The sequence below is a fragment of the Mastigoproctus giganteus genome, chromosome 11 (assembly GCF_048544385.1).
Source record: "Mastigoproctus giganteus isolate SK-2022 chromosome 11, ASM4854438v1, whole genome shotgun sequence".
NCBI lineage: Eukaryota > Metazoa > Arthropoda > Arachnida > Uropygi > Thelyphonidae > Mastigoproctus > Mastigoproctus giganteus.
In genome coordinates this window covers 162,231,171-162,255,471 of record NC_143585.1, presented here as the reverse complement: position 1 = coordinate 162,255,471, position 24,301 = coordinate 162,231,171, and the positions used below count along the sequence as shown (strand labels likewise).

Here is a 24,301-nt window from a genome sequence, read left to right as displayed (position 1 = left end):
CTCCCAAGGTTTTTTTGCAGCACTTTGATCCAAGCCCGAGGCGGGAATCGAACCCGCGACCTTTCAGTTGCCAGGCAGGCACTTTACCCACCCGGCTAGCCCGGTCGGCGAGAAATAGAGTGGGCTAGTAAATCAGAATGTCTTATAATGGGGGATTTTAACTTTCCAGATATTGACTGGAACTTGTGGGTTGTTCACTCACACACTAGTAAGGCTTTTGTGGATTTATTGGATGACTGTTTTCTGCAGCAGCATGTTCGAGAGGCAATCAGAGAGGGTAATACTCTGGATCTGGTTATCAGAAGTGATCATTCATGTATTAAGAATTTGCAGATAAAGGAACCACTAGATGGCAGTGATCACAGTGTACTGATGTGGGATTTACTTAAAGATATAATTACCATCAGAAGTAAAGGAAAGGGTTTTTGCTTCCATAAAGGTACAGTGGTCTCAGACAGTTTTTAAATTCTGTACAGTGGGATCAACTGATGATGTTACTAACAGTAAATTCTAAGTGGGAAGCATTCAAGGAATAAATCGTGGATACTATTAAAAGTTTCATACCTATTATGAAATATTGTTCAAGGTTTAGGCCTAAATGGTTATCAAATGAACTAATGAGACTCGTGACAGAGAAGAAAAATGCATGGGATTCATATAAATTATCAAGCGACTCAGAAGCCTATGGCAGATATAAGCTAGTCTGTAATCAGGTCACAAAGGAGGTTCGGCAGACGAAGGCAGATTATGAGAAAACTTTGGCAAAAGATGCTAAGAAAAACAGCAAGGATTTCTTTACTTATATAAACTAAAAGAAAGGGGATGAATCAGATTGGTCCACTTGATATCGATGGTTCGACTGTTGATGATGCTTCTCAGATAGCAAACAAACTGAATGAGTATTTTGCATCTACATTCACACATGAGGAGTTATTAATGTTTGAAAATGGCAGAAGGTTATCAAATTGCAGCAGGGTGCTTAATGATTTCGTAATAACTGAGAGCAAAGTGGAGGAGAAATTGTTGAAGTTAAACATAAGAAAGGCACCTGGGGTGGATGGGATCTATCCAGCTATATTAAAGGAGGTGGCAAAGCAACTAAGCAAACCCTTAGCCATAATTATGAGAGCATCCTTGGACTCAGGGGAGGTTCCCACGGACTGGAGATGTACAAATGTATCCCCAATTCCCCAAGGCGGGATCGAAGGGTGACACGAGTAATTACAGACCAGTTAGTTTAACTTCTGTTCCGGGTAAAATAATGGAGTCACTGGTTAAAGATGAAGTGCAGGATCATATAGACAAGACTGCAGCAATAATTCAGACACAGCATAGGTTTGTTAAGGGAAAGTCTTGTCTGACAAATTTGATTGGTTATTATGATGTGGTTACAAAGGAACTGGATGCAAAAAATAATTTTGATATCATATATTTGGATTTTAGGAAAGCTTTTGACACTGTTGCACATGGAAGACTATTGTACAAATTGGAGCAGAATGGTATTAAGGGTAAGTTGCTACAATGGATAAAAGGATGGTTGAGTGGGAGAAGACAGAGGGTGGTAATTAACGGGTGCTGCTCTTCATGGACTAATGTTATTAGTGGAGTTCCACAGGGTTCAGTGTTGGGTCCTCTGTTGTTTTGTATATTTATCACTGATATTGATGAAGGTATATCAGGCTTAGTGTCGAAGTTTGCAGATGATACAAAGGTTGGCAGGGTTGTTAATGACAGTAATGGCAGTGTGCTACTGCAACAGGATCTAGATAATTTGGGCAGATGGGCTAAGAAGTGGCAACTGAAGTTTAACCTTGACAAATGCAAAGTACTGCATATGGGTAGAAGAGTAACCCCAGAAAAATCAGAATTCAGCGTGCTCAACCCATTCAAGGCCTTATACACCTTAATCAGATCACCACGCAGGTGCCACACTGCAATTTGCAGAACTTAAGCACTATTGGTAAGAGGATCCCTTCATTCCCCTCACCAATCTTATTGCTCTTCTCTGTACACACTGAAGCAAATCTACATCCTTTCAGTTCTCAAGGCATGGTCTGACCACTGCCTTATACAGAGGGACAATCATCTCCTTTTCCCTGCTAGCAAAATTCCTATATATCATTGACAAAACTCCATGACCTGCCCTGGCAGCCTGTCTGCATTGCTCAGAAAACTTCATATCTGACTGCACAATTACCCCCAGGTCTTTTTCATTTTCTACCATATTAAGTGTAGTACCACACAGTTGGTGGTTAATTGCTGGAACAAACACCCATCTGTCGTTGTGGAAGTTGATAGGTTAAATAAATTTAAGGAAGAACTGGACAGGCATTTGGAGTGCAATGGTGTGATTTTTTTTTTTTTTTTTTTTTTGGCTGATGCTGCATAAGCTCATACACTTGCTTTCTTGCATCACATGCCACTACTACCACTACTAATAATTAATTAATCCCCTTCAAACTTTGGGATATTCTTAAAATTAAAATGATTCAAAAACTACCTTAACATTTTGCACCAGTGCAAGACCAATATAAAAATATAAAGAATTCTACCTGCTGAAAAAATATTTAATGCAAATTAGTTCTTATCTTAATAGCAGAGATATGAAAATTAAAGGTTATTTTTAATAAAGTAAATAAATACAAACCATATTCTTCTCTCATATGATCAGGAATAACTGGTTCAAAACCCTCTTTCTCTTCAACCTCTTCAAATTCCTCTTCATTATCACTCTCTCTAATTCCTAAATATGAAAACATAGAGTCATATTTCATCCAATAAAAATTGTAACATAAATAAACCTGCCAGATAAGACTTATCCTGGATTATCTTCAGATAGTTACTTCAGGGATTCCAAAGTAAAACTAAAAGCTTCCCTAAAGCTGAATTAAGACTGTAGAAATGTACACTTACAATTTGATCTTACTTCCAGAATAATTATAATTAGATCTGAACATTTCTACACTTGACCTTACCTAAGCTTTCTTGTAGTCTTCATCTGGGGTTATGAAAAATAACTAACAGAGGAGTATAAATTAAAACCACAAAGAACAAAACATCAAAATCAAGAGGACAACTGTTAATTGAACATGAGGTTAACAATATGAATAGAAGTGGAACATTAGGCTAAAAGGAGCAGCCCTAATCCACAGAACTAGTGTCAACTATCTTCATTAAATATTTAGTTAGTTTTATAAAATAAGTTGTATAATGAATTAAGTTAGACAAATTAATGAAAGGAAAGCCAAAAATAGTACACCATAAAGCCAAATTTTTAACAAAAATCAATATGAAGAAGTGCACGCTCACAGGCGTGAGAACAGAGAACAATTAATTAATAACTTACATAGATATGATTCAGTCATATAATTTTCAACAAAAATTCTAAATGTTATTATTACAACAACCTATATAGTTGGCTTCACTCAGTCACCGTGAAATGGATTTGGCTGACGTGTAGTGGTCATATAAGAGCAGAAAGGAAAGAGTACGGTTAACAAGATGTAGTTGTTCCACTATAAGCTGATTAAAATTGCATCAGCTTAGAGTGGAATCAGACAGCTCTGCCAAGATTTGCATTAAACATACAAAATGACAATATTTATTTCTCATGGGGTGAAAAATAAATTAAATGTTATATAGAAATTTCTTTCAGAACAAAAATAATATATACTTAATAAACTAATTACATATGAGTAATTACTAAACATAATTACATGAGTCAGTATATAAAAAAGAATGATAACGATATACATTATATACATACTACAGCTAAGAATTTTCCAGACTAGCTGCACTAGGCAGCCAGTTTGGAAATTTTTCTGTTGTGAAACTGCAACATCTATATGTATGCACAAAGAAGTTCGTTAATCATTTGGCACAAGTTAATTTGCTGTGAAGCATTTACTTCACATGTAAAATTTTGAATATTCCACTTACATTAACTTTTGCAAACATTTAAAGAAATCTGCTCTTAAAACATTTTGAAAAATGAGACAAAAAGTCAGTTTTATAGAGAGATTTCCCTCTCATCTCAGTGCGTTTGAATGGCATTTTTGCCTTCAAAGAAGGAAAGGAAAGTTTAGCAGAGCGTGACTCATATGCCAGAAAAAAAAAACTGAACCAGCCAATCAGAACTGCTGTTCAACTTGCAGAAGTTAATCAATTCTTCTGGAACTGTCCATATTGGAAATAAATTGAACTTAATTTTTAAAATTTCACATGGAAGCTGTTGGAATTTTAATTGATAATTTGAACATGCATCAGGTTATTCAGAAAGTGGTACTTCAGATGACCAATGATCAATGCAACAAGCAGGTGTCAATTTGCAGCAATCTCATAACATATATGATAATGATCTGTCATTCAGAGATGCCATAATCACAATATAAAAGATTTGACATTTTCTCTATGATTCAAACAAGGCAAGAAATACCAGCTTCAAAATTACCTCATTTCCTACAAAAAAGCAAGAGAATTAGCATTAGCAGAGGCATATGATATAAGAAAGCAAGCTTATGCAGCATCAGCCAAAAAAAAAAAAAAAAACTTCCACTTCACCCCTCCGTTCGTTTGAAATATCTGTCCGGCTGAGCCTTAAATTTATTTGGGCTATCGACTTCCACAACAAGGGATGGAAGTCTGTTCCACCAACCAACTACCCGCTGGCTGAAGGCAAATTTCCGCACATCTATCCTACATCTCTCTTTCCTCAATTTGGATTTATACCCTCTCAGGTGATTATTCTGAACAAGAGGAAGAATCCCATCAGCATTGAACATGCTCAAACCATTCAAGGCTTTATACACCTCACTCAGATCACCTCGCTGGTGCCTAGTCTCCAGACATTGTAATTTGCAAAACTTAAGCCTTTCTTCGTAAGAGCAACCCTTTGTTCCATTCACTAATCTTGTTGTCCTTCTCTGTACTCATTCCAGCAGCTCTACATACTTCTTGAAATGAGGCCTCCAGACCTGTATACAGTACTCAAGGTGTGGTCTGACCATTGCCTTATACAAGGGAATAATCACCTCCTTATTCCTGCTAGAAAAATTCCTGTATATCATTGACAAGACACCATGAGCAACTCTTGCAGCCCAACTGCACTTCTCAGACAACTTTATATCTGCCTGCACAATTACCCCCAGGTCCTTTTCATTCTCCACCACTGTCAGTTTAGTACCACAGAGTTGATACATTGCTCTGTGGTTGCTGTTTCCCATATGTAGTACTTTACATTTGTCAATGTTAAACTTCATTTGCCACCTCTCAGCTCATCTCCTCAACCTTTCTAGATCCTGTTGCAGCAGCATAGCGTCAGTAGTGTCCTTAACAACCTTGCCAACCTTTGTATCGTCTGCAAACTTGGACATTAAGCTTGATATACCATCATCAATATTATTTATAAATACAGAAAACAATAACGGACCCAACACTAAACCTTAGGGACTCCACTAATAACATTAGTCCACGATGAGCAGTGTCCATTGATTACCACTCTCTGTCTTCTCCCCCTCAACCACCCCTTTATCCATAGTAGCAATTTGTCTCCAATGCCACACTGCTCCAATTTGTGCAGCAGTCTTCCATGTGCAACAGAATTAAAAGCCTTTCTAAGATCCAAGTATATAATATCAAAGTTATTCCCTGCATCCAGCTCTTTTGTGACTGCATCATAGTATCCAATCAAATTGGTCACGCAAGACTTCCCCTTAACAAAACCATGCTGTGTCCGAGCTTTATATCTGAAGTCTTGTCTTGTCAGTGCTTCTTTAACCAGTGCCACCATTAATTTTCCTAGAACAGAAGTAAAACTCACAGGTCTATAATTACTTGTGTCAGCCTTTGATCCTCCTTTGTGAATTGGATTCACATTTGCACATCTCCAGTCTATGGGTACCTCCCCTGAGTCGAAGGAAGCTCTCATAATTATGGCTAAGGGTTTGCTTACTTCCTTTGCTGCATCCTTTAATATAACTGGATAGATTCTATGCACCCAAGGTGCCTTTCTTGTGTTTATCTTCAACAATTTCTCCTCCACTTTCCTCTCAGTTATTAGAAAATCATCTAGCTCACTGCCAATGTTTACTTCACCTACGACATTCCCATTCCTGAATAACTCCTCATGTGTGAATGTAGATGCAAAATACTCGTTTAGATTGTTAGCCACCTGAGCAGGATCCTCAACTGTTGAACCATCAACATCCAGTGGACCAATCTGAAATAGTGGACCAATTCAGATTGGTCCACTATTCTTGAGTTTAAATAGGTAAAGAACTCTTTTCTGTTTTTATTTGCATCCTTTGCCAAAGATTTCTCGTAATCTCCCTTCGCCTGCCTAACCTCCTTTGTAACTTGGTTACAGACCAGCTTATATCTATCATAGGCTTCTGTGTCACGTATTAATTTATATGAATCCCATTCATTTTTCTTCTCTGCCATGTGTCTCATTAGTTCATCTGACATCCATTTAGGCCTAAACCTTGAACAATATTTCTTATTTGGTATGTAAAGCCTAGTAGCTTCCTTTGAACTTCCTTTATAAGTTCTTTGAACGATTCCCATTTTGAATTTGGCATTGGTAACATCATCAGTTGGTCGCACTGTATAGAATTTAAATACTGTCTCAGATCATCGAAGTCGCCTTTACGAAAGCAATCCCACTTCAGCACACTGTGATCACTGCCATCTAGTGTTCCTTTATCTGCATATTCTTAATGCATGAAGAACCACTGCTGATAATCAAATCAAGTATATTACTCCCTCTAGTTGCCTCCCGAACATGCTGATGTAGAAAACAATCATCCAATAAATCCACAAAAGCCTTGCTAGTGTGTGAGTGACCAGCCCCCAAACTCCAGTCAATATCTGGGAAATTAAAATTCCCATTATAAGACTCTCTGATTTACTAGCCCACTCTATTTCCCTGTACATTTTCTAATTATACTCATCAGAGTCACTGGGCCTATAGCACACTCCTACTCTCAATTTTGATGTCCCAATGCTTATGTCACACCAAACTGACTCGACACTGCTCTGTCCAGCGATGTCGACTGGCTTCACTTCCTTGGATTTTATGTGTTTCTTAACTAATAGCATAACCCCTTCTCCCTTCCTATCCTGTCTATCTTTTCTGTAGACGTTGTACTCCCCAAATTCCAGTTCTGCATTCCTTATATCTGTGTGACACCACTTCTCTGATATCCAAACAATATCCGCCTTTGATGCTGTGAGCAATACCTAAAATTCATCAAATTTATTTACCCAACTCCTAGCATTGTTGTAACCGCAAGTATACATGCACCTGTTCCTATTCTTAGCTACCCTAACACAACCCATTTGTTTACTTGTACTGCAATGACTCCCAGCCGTCTCTGAAACATCCTGCATCTTGTTTTCCAGGCTTCTGCTCATTCCAATAGAAGCAGTGCAAGAATCACTTTCACCTCTGCCAGTGGCTACTGTTAATCTATTAGTCCTTGTATCCCCCCAAGCTAGCAGTTTTCCGACCCACCTAACACTGCCTCAATAGCATCAGCAAATATTCTTGCACCCTTTCTATTTAAGTGTATCCCATTCCTGTAGAAGCAGTCTCTCCTGTTAACAAGTACAGACCAGGCAGAAAAAAATTCTACCCCTTGAGCCTTGCACAATCTTTCCAGGGCCGAATTGATCGACAAGGCTCTCATCATATACTCCCTCCTATCGTGTCTGGGCAGAACTGCAGACATTTACAAATTCAACCCTAATTCGTGGATTTTTTTCAACAGTGACCTGTACTTGTTAAGTAATTCTGTCGGTCTCCTACTCTTAATATCATTAGTGCCAACGTGTACAACTATATCACCTTTTGTGCCCTTAAAAGATGATATCCGCTCTACAACGTCATCAACCTTTCCCCTTGGCAGACATACCCTGGTCCTGTTCCACCTATCCTTTTTACAAAGCATGTTCCCTGTTTCCCTGAAAATAGTCACCAACAACTACTAGTTCCTGTGGGACCAGCACATTCTGCCTTGGGGGTTGCCGCTGTGTTACGTGATGACCAAGTGCAAGCTCTGGCATTGATGTGGACAGCTGAGAGCTTGATGGGCCCCTCGATTTAGATCCTTCAAGAGCATCCACCCTGTCCTTCAAGCTCTCATATAGGCCCATAACAACGCTGAGTTGTCGCCTGATTTCGTTACACTCCTTGCATCGCACGCACACAAAGATATCGCCCATGGCAATATCATGTCCCGTACCCGATTGTCCACAAACATCACGCAAGCAGTGCATTTTAAAAGGCTGTGATTCAGAGGGCAACTGCCCTCCCTCAGTTCTCCTCTGAGCCACAGCACTCTCATTAGCTTGAGCCTTTTGCTTTGCTGTTCTGGTCTGAGTCATGATTTTGATTTAATTTTAATAAAATTTCAATTTGAGTATAACCCTAAACTTGTATCCCAACACAGTTATAACGCTATATATATTTTTCAGCATCAAGTATTTTCTATGAGTTCCGTTTATATAATTTCCTGTCAAGTTATGTATTAATTAATTATGTTACGTTTGTAATCTAAGTCGTTATATGTATTTAGTTAAAAGTACAATTTAATTGACAACGAAGTTTAACAAAATTAATAGATTTTACTGATTAATTGACAATATTATATTATATACTATACTACACTTACTAATGCTATCTAGTTCGGGATATAACGTATCGTATAACAAAGGCGGCAAGTTACGAACGGTAAATCTAAGGACATTAGCATTAATAGAAGCATATGATGCAAGAAAGCAAGCTTATGCAGTATCAGCCAAACAAAAATAAAAAAGCTACCATTTCATCCTTCGTTCATTTCAAATCCTGTCCAGCTCAGCCTTAAATTTATTTAGGTTATCAACTTCCACAACAATAGATGGAAGTCTGTTCCACCAAACAACTACTCACCGGCTAAAGGCAAACTACTGCAGATCTATCCTACAGATGGCTTTTTTCATTTGAATTTATCCCCTCTCAGGTGATTATTCTGAGCAAGAGGAAGAATCCCATCAGCATTGAGCATGCTCAAACCGCGCCTCTGTATCCAGGTGGGTAGCAGCAGCAGTGCGTAGCACACGCTTCTTGATTAGACCGGGGTTCGAGCCCATCACCACCAAATACGGAGGATGCGGAAAGGTCAGGGAATGACCTCCGCATATTCCAGGAGCAATATGGCCTTAGTTGCTAATGCTCCTAAAAACCAAATAACGAACAACAAACAAGCTAAACCATTCATGGCTTTATACACCTCAATCAGATCACCACGCAGGTGCCTAATCTCCAGACACTGTAATTTGCAAAATTTAAACTTTTCTTCGTAAGAGCAACCCTTCATTCCATTCACTAATCTTGATGCCCTTCTCTGTACTCGTTCCAACAGTTCTACATCATTGTTAAAATGAGGCTTCCAGACCTGTATACAGTACTCAAGTTGTGGCCTAACCATTGCCTTATACAAGGGGATAACCACCTCCTTATCCCTGTTAAAAAATTCCTGTATATCATAGACAAGACACTATGAGCTACTCTTGCGGACCGTCTGCAATGCTCAGAAAACTTCATATTTGCCTGCGCAATTACCCCCAGTTCCTTTTCGTTCTCTACCTCTATCAAGTGTAGTACCACAGAGTTGATACGTCACTCTAGGGTTACTGCTTCCCATATGTAGGACTTTACATTTATCAATGTTAAACTTCATTTGCCACCTCTCAGCCCATCTGCTCAACTTTTCTATATCCTGTTGCAGCAGCGTACTGTCATTAGTGTCCTTAACAACCCTGCCAACCTTCGTATCATCTGCAAACGTGGACATTAAGCTTGATATATCATCATAAATATCATTTATAAATACAGAAAACAACAATGGACCCAACACTGAACCCTGTTAGTTAGTTATTAGTTATTTGGTTTTTAGGAGCATTAGCAACTAAGACCATATTGCTCCAGGATATGCTATGGTCATTCCCTGACCTTTCCGCATCCTCCGTATTTGGTGGTGACGGACTCGAACCCCAGTCTAATCAAGAAGCGTATGCTACGCACTGCTGCTCCTTCCCACCTGGCTACGGAGGCGCCTAAACACTGCCTGAGGGACTCCACTAATAACATTAGTCACCATTGATTACCACTCTCTGTCTTTTCCCACTCAACAATCCCTTTATCGATAGCAGAAATTTGCCTCCAATGCAACACTGCTCCAATTTGTGCAGCTCTTCCATGTGCAACAGTATCAAAAGCCTTTCTAAGTTCCAAATATCTGATATCAAAGTTATTCCCTGCATCCAATTCTTTTGTGACTACATCATAGTATCCAATCAAATTGGTCAGGAAAGACCTTCCCTTAACGAAACCATGCTCTGTCTGAGCTATAACTGAAGCCTTGTCTAGATGATCCTGCAGTGCTTCTTTAACCAGTGCCTCTATTAATTTCCCTGGAACTGAATTTAAACTAACAGGTCTATAATTACTTGTGTCGCACCTTGATCTTCCTTTGTGAATGGGGGTCACATTTGCACATCTCCATTCCATGGGTACCTCCCCTGAGTCCAAGGAAGCTCTCATTATTATGACTAAGGGTTTCCTTACTTCCTTTGCTGTGTCCTTTAATATAACCCATCCACCCCAGGTGCCTTTTTTATATTTATCTTCAACAATTTCTCCTCCACTTTCCTCTCAGTTATTACAAAATTATCTAGATCACTGCCAGAGTTTAATTCACCTCTGGCATTCCCCTCCCTGAATAACTCCTCATGTCTGAATATAGATGCAAAATACTCATTCAGTTTGTTAGCCACCTGAGTAGGATCATCAACAGTTGAACCATTGATATCAAGTGGACTAATCTGATCCATCCCCTTCCTTCTAGAGTTTACATAGGTAAAGAACTCTTTGCTGGTTTTCTTTGCATCCTTTGCTAAAGATTTTTCATAATCTGCCTTTGCCTGCCTAACCTCCTCTGTGACTTGGTTGCAGACCAGCTTATAACTATCATAGGCTTCCATGTCACACATTAATTTATATGTATCCCATGCATTTTTGTTCTCTGCCATATGTCTCATTAGTTCATCTGACATCCATTTTTGGCTTAAACCTTGAACAATATTTCTTAGTTGTTATGTAAAGCCTAGTAGCTTCCAAGATGAATTCTTTGAATCGTTCCCATTTTGAATTTGCTGTTGGTAACATTATCAGCTGGTCCCACTGTATAGAATTTAAATACTATTTCAGACCACCATAGTCGTCTTTATGAAAGCAAAAACTCATCCCTTTACCCCTGATGGCCGTTACCTCCTTGAGTAAATCCCATTTCAGCACACTGTGATCACTGTCACATAGTGGTTCCTTTATCTGCACATTCTTATTGCATGAATAATCACTACTGATAATCAGATCAAGAGTATTACTCCCACTCCTGCCTCCTGAACATGCATGTAGAAAACAATCATCCAATAAATCCACAAAAGCCTTGCTAGTGTGTGAGTGACCAACCCACAAATTCTAGCCAATATAGGGGAAATTAAAATCGCCCATTATAAGACTCTCTGATTTACTGGCCCACTCTATTTCCCTGTACAGTTTTTTATTATACTCATCAGAGTCATTAGGCCTATAACACACTCCTACTCTCAATTTTGATTTCCCAGTGCTTACCAAACTGACTCAACACTGCACCGTCCAGCGATGTCGACTGGCTGCACTTCCTTAGATTTTGTGTTTCTTAATTAATAACATAACCCTTTCTCCCTTATATGTCCTTTTCTGTACACATTATACTCCTTAAATTCCAGTTCTTCACTGCTTATATTTGTGTGACACCATGTCTCTGATATATTCGGGCTGGAACGACGTTCCGCTACTTTTTTCTAAATGTCATAATAGAAAATCATTAAATTTATACACCTAATATTATGAAACAATGGCATAACCAAAGGGGAAGGAGAAATATCTATTTTAACCATTGCTACTAAAAATATATAATAGTAATGTTTAAAATTAATAGATTTATTTAAAAACAAAAATATAAATTTTGCAATGAAACTTGAATGTTTCTTACTAAAGTACAATGTGTTAGATAAAGAGATCCAACGAATGATATATACTGTGATGCGTGTGAACGCTGCATTTTGATTCGCCATGAGCCGAATGCTAGAAGTGGTTGTTCTATGAACCGTGAGTCTGAAGTCTGATTCAGTTACTGTACAGTCGATGTGGCATTATCATATAATCTTCTGGAGAATGAGCATTCTGGTACTATTTTTTTTTAGCAATACACCTCTGCTGATATCCCAACAATATCTGCCTTTGATGCCTTGATGAGCACTTCAAATTTATTTACTATACTTCTAGCATTGGTGTACATGCAAGTATACATACACCTGTTCTTACTCTTAATTACCCTAAAACAGTCATCATGGAACAGATACTTGTTCCATGATGACTGCCAGCAACTCTTCAAATCCCCAGCAACTTGCACTCTAGGCTGCTGCACATTGCAATAGAAGCAGTGCAAGAATCGCTTTCGCCTCTGCCTGCGGCTACTGTTAATCTTTTTGTATGTAAATACCCCGCCCCCCAAGCTAGCAGTTTTCTGACCCCTTCTATTTAAGTGTATCCCATCCCTGTAGAAGCAGTCTTTCCTTTCGGCAAGCACAGACCATGCTGAAAAAAATTCTATCCCATCAGCCTTGCATAATCTCTTCAGGGCCGAATTGATTGACAAGACTCTCATCATATACTCCCTCCTATTGTGTCTGGGCACAATTGCAGACATTTTCAACACTTTCAAATTCAACTCTAGCCGATAACTTTTTTTCTACTAAATCTTCAGATTTCTTACTCTTAAGGTCATTTGTGCCATACATGTACAACAATATCACCTTTTGTGCACTTAAAAGATGATATCTGCTCTACAATGTCATCAACTTTGCCCCTGGCAGACATAACCTGGTCCTGTTCCACCTATCCTTTTTCCAAGACTCCTCCTTGGCTAGATCATGTCCTGCTCTAGATATGTCTGCAAACAGTTCACATTTCGCTCATTTTTTAGACTGTGATGCATTGGAGAATCGCCCCTTCGGTTCCCCCCAAGCCACAGAACTCTGGCTAATCTATGAGCACTGCTTTGCCTCTAGTTTGAGTCATGATTCCATACACCTCCTCCAAGAAATGCATATAATTTTGGACACTGAGCATAACTGGCAAGAAAAATGGACCAATTAGGTAGTCACTGATGAAATCATCAGTAGCCCAAATATTTTAATGAAACTGCTGTTGAGACTGGTTGATAACATGAGGATTTTCCTTTCCTCATTGGTGATTGTTGTGAAAATTCATAATGGCATCCCTTGTGAACTACAATTCATCTATGAAAAGTGGACAATGAAGAAAAAGTTAAATACACTAACAGCAATTTAATTAACAATGAAATTTAATAATATTAATAAATTTTACTGATTGATTGATAATACTATACTATACTAAGCTAACAGATTTCTAATACAGTGCTACATGTTTTGCTATCTAGTTTTATGTTAAACCTTACGCTATCTAGTTCGGGATATACGTTATGCTATTCCATATCGTATACCAATGGCGGCAAGTTATGAACAGTTAAAGCTAAGTATTAACTTTCAAAATCACTATCTAAATTCAAAATAAAGCAAGGAACTTGACTAGGACTATAAGCTACTTATAGAAAATAATTTAATATTACAATTAAGTCAATAAAACGGCTAAATACAGTTAAAAACTTATCGTTCACTGGAGCTACAAAATTTTCTCCTCAGAGCTGCAAAATTAATCAATGACTATTATAAGCAATTTAGATCAATTGTTGATAAAAGCCAGATCAAAATTTCCAGTGCTTTAAGAAGACAGTAAAACTTGATTGCTCATAATTAAAACAAACTTCAAGATTAGATGCATGAAGTTTTTTTTAATCTCTAAATAAACTAGAATAAATTTTTTGAATGTAACACATCTTTAAGGCAAGTAACATTTTTACAGAGTAAATTGAAATCATCCACTATCATTATATATGGAGGCTGCTCTGAAACTAATGCTTCAATTTTTTTTTTTCTCCTGTTCATATGATGCTGCATACAAAATGTAATGGTGTCAAATTAAAAACTTAAACATTACTGCCATGTATCCTGTAAGATTCAGCCTGCACACCAGGTGGCAGAGTTAGAGCAGTCAGTGTAAGTGGAGAGTTACATTGATGTGCATATAAATCTCACTTGAGATTCACCGACATCCAAAGAATAATAAGGTGTACATGACAGTCAATGCAAGCACAGCTAGATGGTGTACAGTGTGTTTTCACTGTCTAGCAGCATCAGGGATTTCCCCTTCATGACATATTTTTCATTGTGGGTGAAGACAGTACTCTGTCAAGGCCAGAGATTTAAAAGTATATGGATCTTGTTGTGTGTAATGTCATGTGCCCATTGTTCTTCTGGCCTATTAGCTGCTAGGCCCCTGATGGGACTCAGCATTGCCCAAGGCATACCCAGTTGCAAGTTTTACCCTGGCAGGTCCTTCCACCTAATTTCCTGAGATTTCAGTGGCTAGGATCTTAAAAAAAAAAAAAAAAAAAAAAAAAATGGAGAGATGCTGTGTATAAAGGATTTTACACTGAAAGGCAGGAGAAAATGCTAAAAGGTCAGGCATTAATTTTGACGTGTGGAGCAATCGCTGTATAAGTTAATAGGTAGGGGAGGGAGGTTGAAGGCTGGGGGAAGGAAAGGAAGTAAGGAGCCGATAGGTTAGATAGCCTCTGTAATGGTCAGTGAGGCAGGCCCAACCAGAAGGAAAATAGGGGATGGGACGGAGAAGAGAAGGCAGGGGCCTGCCTCTCCCTCCCTAGGATAGTGGTTAAAAAGTACCATGCTAGGGCACATGGTTGTTGGATCACCAGACAGCTGAAGGGCAGCATGGCTGTTAGTCCAGGTCAGTGTTTACTGTCCAGATGGGATCCCTTCTAACAAATCCACTTCAGGTGATCCAAGATCAGTTGGTTTGTATGAGTACATGTCAGTAAGGTGAGAAAGAGAACTGAAGAGGGCAAATGTTTTAATGTACTGAAAACAATTTAGGATACAAGAAATTGTGACAGGTGAGCTGCACAAATTCTTAAATTGGATCACAAGGAACAGAATGTACTGCAATCTTCTGGAGCAATATGAAATTATGGGCAATAATTCACCATAAACAAAGATGAGACCCAGGTACAACACAATGAAATGGAGTGAACAGTAATCTATGGAACAGTAACATAAGGATTCACTGATAAAGAAGTTCATGGCTCAGCCATCTGCTGGAAAAATCACGTTCCTTTTTTTTTGGATGAGGAGTTATGCTTATGGATTTCCTGGAACAGGGATTTGGATTATGGATTTCCTGGAACAAAACTGCTATACCCCATACAAGCATCCCAATAATGGACTTCAGGTGAACTTTTCTGCTACATCCCTCATCCAGTTCTGACCATGCACTATCAGAGTGTCACCTGTTTAACCCTATGAAGGATGGCTTTTGTAGGGAACACTTCGATAATGATGATGCCATCACTGCGGCTGTCAAGAAGTGGCTCTTGGAGGCCAACAGAAACTTTTACAAAGGGGGGAGGAAATGCAGACTTTGGGTTCAGTCATGAAGAAAATGTATACCAAGTGGTAAATATATATGTGTAAAAATAAATGTAAGCCCTCAGACTTGAAGTCCTGGCATACAATTTAAATTACCATACCTACAGTGTTATCCACAAAAAAAAGTGGGACGGCATTAGTTTCAGAGCAACACTTATATGTGGCTGATAACATGAGAAAAAAATCTTTTGCAACAGGCTGCTCCAAAATACTAAGAGAGGGTTGACTAAATGGGATAGGGAAGAGATAAGTTAGCTTCCCAGATAATCAAAATTAAATATATCAAAATTTATAAAAATTCTAACCTCGGTGTTTCAAAATGAGATAGCTATTTGTTTATAGACTGAGAATCCTAGAAGGATTATTATATGATAAAAAGAAATTTAAAAGTAATTCCAAAGCAAATTTTTAAATTAATCAACTACTAAGAAAAACATGAACTATAAATGAAACACAAGAAGAATTCAATGGCTTCATTTACATAATTACCTTGCTTACTGGTCTCCTGTGGCACAATTTTCATTTTATTGAATTTACTTACAGCTTCTTCTAAAGTCTGCTTCATATTTATAGCTTTCTTTAAGGAATCATTACAGTTAAATCCTTTAATGAAAACCTTTGCAAAAGAATAATAAAAATATTTTTTAAATTAAAATTATGTAATAATCATATTAGCTACACAATCTTTGAAATTTTCCAATTCTGTTTCTCCACGAACTGAAAAATTTCAATGACTACAGTTAAGTCTGACCAACTGGAAGTTCAAGGGAACCAAAAAGTAAAAATACATTTGTTTTGATTTAAATAGGTTCAAAAAAATTTCCCACTGTTAAATGTAATCACTTTGTCATTACTGACCCAATGGACTGTAAAACTTTTTCATGCAAGATAGTCATAGCACAAGAGGAAGAACCAGCACTGATGGCAGGAATGATCACACCTGACTTGTCCACATAAAATGGCTTCTATCAAAATTAAAGTTGCTGCTCAGAAATTTAGCATAGAGGAACAAAAGTTAAAACCTATGTATCCTCTTTTGCCATTGTTAAAAATGACACATCACTTGGCCACTGGCGATATAAGCTACAAAAAAAATGCAGCAAAAAAAATATGGCTGTAACATATGTGCCAAGAACCAACTCTGATTGAAGTAATCAGTGCAATAAGTTCCAGCATTACACTATTAGGGATCAGCATGGAAAACATGTTCACATATGTGGGCAGATGAGGTCCACGGGCAAATACATTCAGTTCCATTCGGTAATTTACATGTTTATTGAATGTAGTAACACCCTTTCTTATAAATAAAAAGAAATTTTATTTACTGAATCAGCACACTAGCCTATAAAATTACACAAAAAAATTTTTTCAATCAACTATGATTTGATAAACAGGTAGACTACCCCCTCCAATGAACAGATAATGGAAACTACCTTGTGTCATGTTTAGCAACAATCACATACCCAGATATTACCTTATTTTTATTTTCTTTATTCTCAGTTTTTCCACATTTTTCTTGGGTAGAATTTTTCTCAGCACGTTCTGTGCTTGTTAACAGAAGAGTAGTACAGGTAACCCTCATATAACACAGTAGTTAGGTTCGTATAAAATCTCGTGTTGTGCGAAACTGTGTTATATGGGACAAAGAACTAGTTCAAAAAAGGGTGCTACATTCCAAAAGCTAACAAAAAATACACCATTTTTTTATAACTATCGGAAATTAAATTTTTATTGAAAATAGTAATAATTGAACAAACGGCTTACAAACTGTGATAGATGTCAGTGTGATATACTATGATATATGTCAGATAATGTATTCATTTAAGTTTCTTCCTCTTCATCGCTGTTATGCACAACCAAACAAGAACATTTTCTCTGTTGCAGAAGCTGTTATTGTTGTTGTTGTTATTTGGTTTTTAGGAGCATTAGCAACTAAGGCCATATTGCTCCGGGATATGCGGTGGTCATTCCCTGGCCTTTCCGCATCCTTCGTATTTGGTGGTGGGCTCAAACCCTGGTCTAATCAAGAAGCGTATGCTACACACTGCTGCTCCTTCCCACCTGGCTACAGAGGCGCCTATTTTTGCAGAAGCAGAATATCTTCACCTTCTGAACTTCCTTCTGCAACAACTAGATTTCATGTATCTTCTGCTCTCTCTAAAAAATCAGTAATCTGGTTTGTTTGCTTTTGCATGATAGAACTTTGTAAATTTCAAGATATTGAGCTAAGTATTTTTGAAGCTCCCTTTTGAACTTTGTGCTCCTTTCAGTCGAAGGACCTGAAGTCAAAAAAATAAGTCTAATTGCTTGCCTTCCCGTATGCTTTTTAGGGTAAAATTTGGAACTTCAGAATTTTCATCTACGCTATCATCCACTGAATTGATTTTGTTTACCTCTGATGACATTTCAACCAAATCTGCTTTGCTGGCCTCTTTTTCTACCAATAATTATTGAACATCTTCAGTAGTCATATCATCAAAACCTTCCCCTCTTACACTTAGCAAGTTGTACTATCGCACTGATTTATTTCGTTTTCTGCTGGTTCAACCATATTTCCTAAATGAACTGACTCTGGCCATATGTTGACGTTAATGTTGACGGTTTGTTTTACTTTGAGCGATAAAGCTATGATTCCAATACAGTCCCATAAACGAAAAATGTTTCCATGCCTACATCACTTCAATAGATTCAGAATCAATTTTTTCCAAAATCAATTAACAATTTTCTGATGTAATGAGTTTTAAAGGTAAATTAAAGAAGATGTATCAGGTGGTAAGAATAATACTTCAACGTTTGGATGACTTAAATCTTTTGGATGGCCTGGCACGTTATCCAATAGTAATAAAACTTTGAAATCTAGATTTTTTCCACAAGTTCAATAGCACAGAACCTAATACAAGGATTTCCCAACAAAATAAAATACAGGGATTTCCCTTCTTTTTCTTTTCTTTTTTCTTTTTTTGCATAACAACTAGCGAGCCAAAAGCGGGGATTCACAAAAGAGAGTGGAAATGTTGAAAAATTATATCCAACATAATAGCAGGGTTTCCCCTGCACAAAAGCTCAAAAATACCTTGTTATATAAGTACTGTGCTGTGCAAGGACTGCCGCAATTTATCAATCGTGTTAGACAAAACACTATTGATTTGTTGTAGAAGTACCATGTTATACAGGAGAGCGGGTTGCCTGTACTAAAAACCTCCACTACCTCCTTTAAATTAGCATCAAACTGATCATTGCAAACACTCTGTGACTGTAGCAGTAATTAGCAAGAATAGTTAATATGATGTTATGAAGTTTACTTAATGGCTGGCAGTGAAGAAGAGGGAAATGTTATCCTTTTTTGCATGAATTGCAAGTATTAAACAGCAAATAGCATCCTAAAATATGAATATTCTCTCTCTCTAGAAAGTATACATAACTACATATAATAAAGAGCAGTAAAGCAAAATGCTCAAAGCAGGGATGCTATGACTCAGGAGAGAACCGTGTGTATGTAGTATGGGTGTTTAACGGCGCACAAGCTGCTATGGCTATAGTGCACCTATTCATAAGAATGTTAAAAAAAATAATTAATATGAAGCCAGTTCAATTTCATTTCAGCTCAGAAACTAATCATAGTCGTTCATACATTCCTATTTGTTTCAAAAAACAGAAAAGTTCATTAATATTTGCTTTCTCACCAATGATATGATTTAATGTTATCGGTTCAGTTCTCGGAGATTAGCCAGAGAATGAAATATTGAAATTCAATGTTGTTCATAATGTGAAAAAAGTCAATCAAAATATGTTTGACTGTTAGATGTTCAGAGCAGTAAGGACACTGAGGAAGATCATCGCCTGTGAATAGATGGAGGTGAGTCAGATGAGTATGCCCTATTCTAATCTGTGCAAGTACCACTTCTTCTCGTCGAACTGTCTAAATGCTTGAGTGCCAAAATTTTGGATCCTGTTTCAACTGGAAAAGTTTATTATTTGTTTATTCCATAGCTCTGTCCACTGTGCATGGTATGCTGCTTGAACTATGATATTATAATCAGAAGCTGGAATGAAGACAGAGGTTAAGTCTAAAGTTGATTTTTAGCAGAAATATTCCCTTTTCCAGTTCATTCCCTTTAATGCCTGAATGTGCTGGAATCCAGCAAAAGTTCACTAGTTGCTGATGATCTTCAATTTTCAACAGAAAATTCCTGATTTGATTTAAAACAGGGTGATCCTTATGAGAGGGATTCTGCATTGCTCTAATTGAGCTGAGAGAGTGTTGGTGTAAACTAAATATTTTGCAGATGGGTGAAAAGTCAAATTTTCTAGAGCTAATTGTATTGCAAATAGTTCCGCTGAAAAGTTGCTGTACTCGGGTGGAAGAGAAGCTGATATGATAGCAGAGGGGAAACACTGCTGCTACTCCAACAGTTGAATGAGATTTGGAACTATCTGTATATATCAGTAAGAAGTCAAAATAGTTTTGAATATGGCTAGCATGGATTTGCACATTCAGAGTCTGTAGATGATTCTTTCCCCATTGGAGAAAATAAGTATCACAGGTCGGTTGAGGAAAGGGAGTCCATGGTGGGGGAGAATTATTTTTTATCTGCTGCCTATTTCGGAGAGGAACATTCCAATTTTGTGACATTTCAAGAAGCCGTAGGCCTGCTGGTCGTATTTTATTTGGTTTATTCCTATAGAGATTGTGAAATGGTGGATTAAAGAGGTATGGCTGAATGGGGTGCAGAGAACAATTTTGTATTTTGACTGCATATTTAAGTAGTAACATTTTCCTGTGGAGGTACAGAGGAGGCTCATGGGCTTCAATATATAGACTATAGGTTGGAGATGTCCTATAAGCACCAAGAACAATCCGCAGCATATTGTGTTGTACAGGATCGAGCCAGCGTAATACACTCTTTCGGGCAGAATCATAAACTGGGGCACCATAATCCAAACGGGATCTAATCAGTGTTCTATATAAGAGCAGCAAAGTTGTATGACCTGCTCCCCAAGACAGGGCAGATAAAGCTCTTAGCATGTTCAACTTTTTCAGACAGGTAGTACATATTAATTTTATGTACTCAAAGAAGTTTAACTTGCTGTCAAGGATCAATCCCAAGAATCTGATATTGTTGGCAATCAGAATGGTGGAATTTGATATTCGAAGTTCAGGGTCTATAGGCAATTTACGTTGATTGCAAAAGTGGATTGCAACTGTGTTCTGATGGGAAAGACGATATCCATTGAACTCAGTCCATTTTTTTTTTTTTTACTTTATTGAGGAACATCTGCAATTGCAGCTCAATAGATCTCATGTTCTGAGAATGGCAAAAAATAGAGGGATTGTCAGAATAAAGATACATCTCCACAGTATTTGGGAATTCTTTTGTAATGGAATTAATTCTAAGGGCACATAGGATTGCACTCAATTCTGACCCCTGTGGTACTCCTTCTTCCTGTGAGAATGTAGAAGAAAAGGAGTTTTGATATTGAACCTGGAAAGAGCGGCTCTGGAGAAAGTTCCTAATAAATATAGGCAGGTTGCCTTGTAGACCGAGATTATGAAGGTCATTGAGAATGCCATACCGCCAGGTAGTATCAAATGCCTTCTCTATATCTCTGGAGACCACATAACGAGGTGTTCGTTTTTCACAAAGGCATTGAGAATTTCAAATTCAGACGATCATCAGATCTAAGGAGCACCTGTTTTTGCAAAAGCCATGCTGACAATTACTCAGTAGATGTTGAGTTTCAATGATCCAAATAAGTTGACTGTGGATCATTTTTTCAAAAATTTTACCACGGCAACTTGACAGAGAAGATTGGCCTGTAACTATTAGGACTGGAAGGATCTTTTGCAGGTTTCAAAAAGGCCAAAACTGTAGCATGGTACCAAGAGGTTGGATAAATATTTTCCAGGTAGATCCAGTTAAAGAAGACTAGCAGAAGTTGTGTAAGTTTTTGTCATCGAGATGCTGCAGCATAACATAATATATGCCATCTGGCCCAGCGGCACTGTTTCGTATTGTTCTGATGGCTTCTAAAAGTTCACAATATTGAAGAGGCTGATTATATGGAAGTGATAGTGAGGTTCGAAAGTTGATGGATCTCCATTTGGTGGCGGTCTTAATTTTCTAGAAATTTGGAGTGTAGTTTGATGCAGCTGAGATTGGGCAAAGGAAAAAGAGATGCTGAACTTACAGATAAGTCTATGGCTGATGTAGTTTTTTTTGTTAGTTCCCCAAGGCATTCGCTATATCTAGAGGAGCAGAGAGTTCTTACCCATTGCAGGAAAGAATTGGAGAAGGGATGATTGGAAACTTCCCAGAAAGCTGCCTAATTTTCTTCCATATTAATCTGGAGTCACTGTTTCTATTGATAGTAGATGCGAACTGAGTCCAAGAATCTCTCTTGGTTTGCCTTTGAATGAAATACACTTTTGCCCTTAGCTTCTTGTAGCTAATTAGATTAGCTGTGGTTGGAGACCGACAGAATAAATTGCTTTATTTTTTTTTTCCTTCTTCGAGTTTGTGCACTCTTCGTTCCACAAGTAGTTGAAGTGCCATCAGGTTGGGGGATTTTATGGAATTGCGTATTTAGCTGCAACTAAAACCGGGATGTTATGTAGTCAGTTACTTTATCTATAGACTGTAGTTGAATAGTTTTTTTATCCAGAATGATTGCTGACTGAAATTTGGCCCAACTGGCTTTAGAGAATTTCCATTTCCTGCAAGGTTGGTTTAATGGTGGTTCGCTAAACTAGTGTAGTGAGCAGGGTACAAACAACTGGAAAATGGTCACTGCCCATCGGATCATCCATAGCAGACTACTGAATGACTGGAAACAGTATCGGGGAGCAAATCGAGAGGTCAATTGCAGAAGTCTGTACGGTAGGTAACTGTATATAAGAATGGTGAGGTTGTTTCTCTAGTAGAGTTTCAATCAGTCGGCCATGTCTATCTAATTTAGAGGATCTCCATAAAGGGTGGTGGCCATTGATATACCCTAGCAAGTAGACTGGGGAGGGTAACTGGATTAAAAGCTCTTCAAGGTCATTATAAGAGTACATATAATTTGGTGGAAGATAGACTGACACTAGTGTTAATGCAATCTGAGTAATCAAACGCACAGCAATGGCTTCAATTTGGGTTTGAAGAATGATCTGGCTACAGAAATCGAAATAGCTACACCACCACAAAAAGAATCAGATGTATTCTGATCTCTTCAATAAATTGAGTAATTTTTATGAAAACAAAAATTTGAGGAGTTAAATAAGTTTCCTACAGACAGAAACCAACTGGAGAGTAGCATCAAATTAAGTAATGAATATCTTCAATGTTGCCACGAAAGTCTCTACAATTCCACTGTAAAATATAAGGCATTACTTGAATTTAGAAGAAGCTGTACCTGATGTGGCTGTCTTATGGTGTTCGGCTCAATTTTATTCAGCATTTTTTTTAGAGTAGAATTTTTCATAGCATGTTAATAGCACTGATGCTATTAAGTGGATCAGACAATGGCTAATTTGATGGGATACACAGACTGATAGCAGCTACAGACAGAGGTTTAAGTGATTCTTGCACTGCTTCTACCGGAACACAAAGCAGCCTGGAAAGCAAGGTGTTGGAGATAAGGCCTCTCAGGATTCTCATGGAAGAAGCAAATAAATGGGCTGTGTTAGGGTTGCTAAGAGTAAAAACAGTTGCATTATACTTGACGCATAGTAATTATATTTGATGAATCTAAAGAATTGGTTAAGTCATCAAATATAGATATTGCTGGGATATCAAAGAGACAGTGTTCCTCAAACATAATAGATGAAGTATTTGAATATAGGGAGTACATCTACAGAAAGTAAAAGATGAATCTAAAGAATTGGTTAAGTCATCAAATATAGATATTGCAGGGATATCAAAGAGACAGTGTTCCTCAAACATAATAGATGAAGTATTTGAATGTAGGGAGTACATCTACAGAAAGTAAAAGTGGGTGGGAGGAGTAATGCCCTTAGTTAAGAAAAGCACATAAAATCTAAGGCAGTGCATCCAGTCAACACATGTAGCCAGTGCAATGTCGAGTCAGTCTAATGTGGCATAAGCACTAAGGAAATTAAAATGACATTAGAATGTCTTAACGTTAGCATTAGTAGAGGCAATGATCCAAGAAAGCAAGCTTATACAGCATCAGCCAAAAAAACTTCCCGTTTCACCCATCCATCCCCTCCATTCCTTGAATTTACAGGGTGGGCCAAAAGTAGGTATACAGTACTGATCGGGTCATGGTATTTTTATTTTATTTTTAATTATCATTTCTTTTACTTTACAGGTATTGAGAACGATGGCAGGTAGTCTGGGAGAAAGTGGATTCTGAACCAGTATTGGAAGGCCAAAAGGGTGCACATAGAGCGTGGCAAGAGGCATTTGACACTGCTCCACCAACACGTCTGACAATTTATTGTATCACAGATGAATTTGATGCAACAGATTCAGTGGTTAATGTGCCGAACTCTGGACGTCCTCGGACATCTGTGACAGAGGAAAATGAGATGAGAGTCGCCTGACATTCGTGAGCATTCTGAAAGAGTCCACGCAACGTGGGTCTCAGGAGCTATCCATATCGAGAATGTCCTTGTGATGCTTAG

The 24,301-nt window shown here is 37.9% G+C and overlaps 1 protein-coding gene across 2 annotated transcripts in view; it reads right to left on the bottom strand.

Moving 5' to 3' along the window:
- The window catches only part of LOC150078544 (UV-stimulated scaffold protein A-like), a 418,082-nt gene that overhangs the window by 186,168 nt on the left and 207,613 nt on the right, over positions 1 to 24,301 (bottom strand). For both annotated transcript variants that reach the window (XM_090384753.1, XM_090384754.1), the window contains exons 8-9: positions 16,162 to 16,288; positions 2,648 to 2,743 (exon numbers count right to left, since the gene is read on the bottom strand). In XM_090384753.1, the coding sequence (XP_090240879.1) occupies positions 2,648 to 2,743; positions 16,162 to 16,288 (223 nt within the window). The remainder of the gene's footprint in view (positions 1 to 2,647; positions 2,744 to 16,161; positions 16,289 to 24,301) is intronic.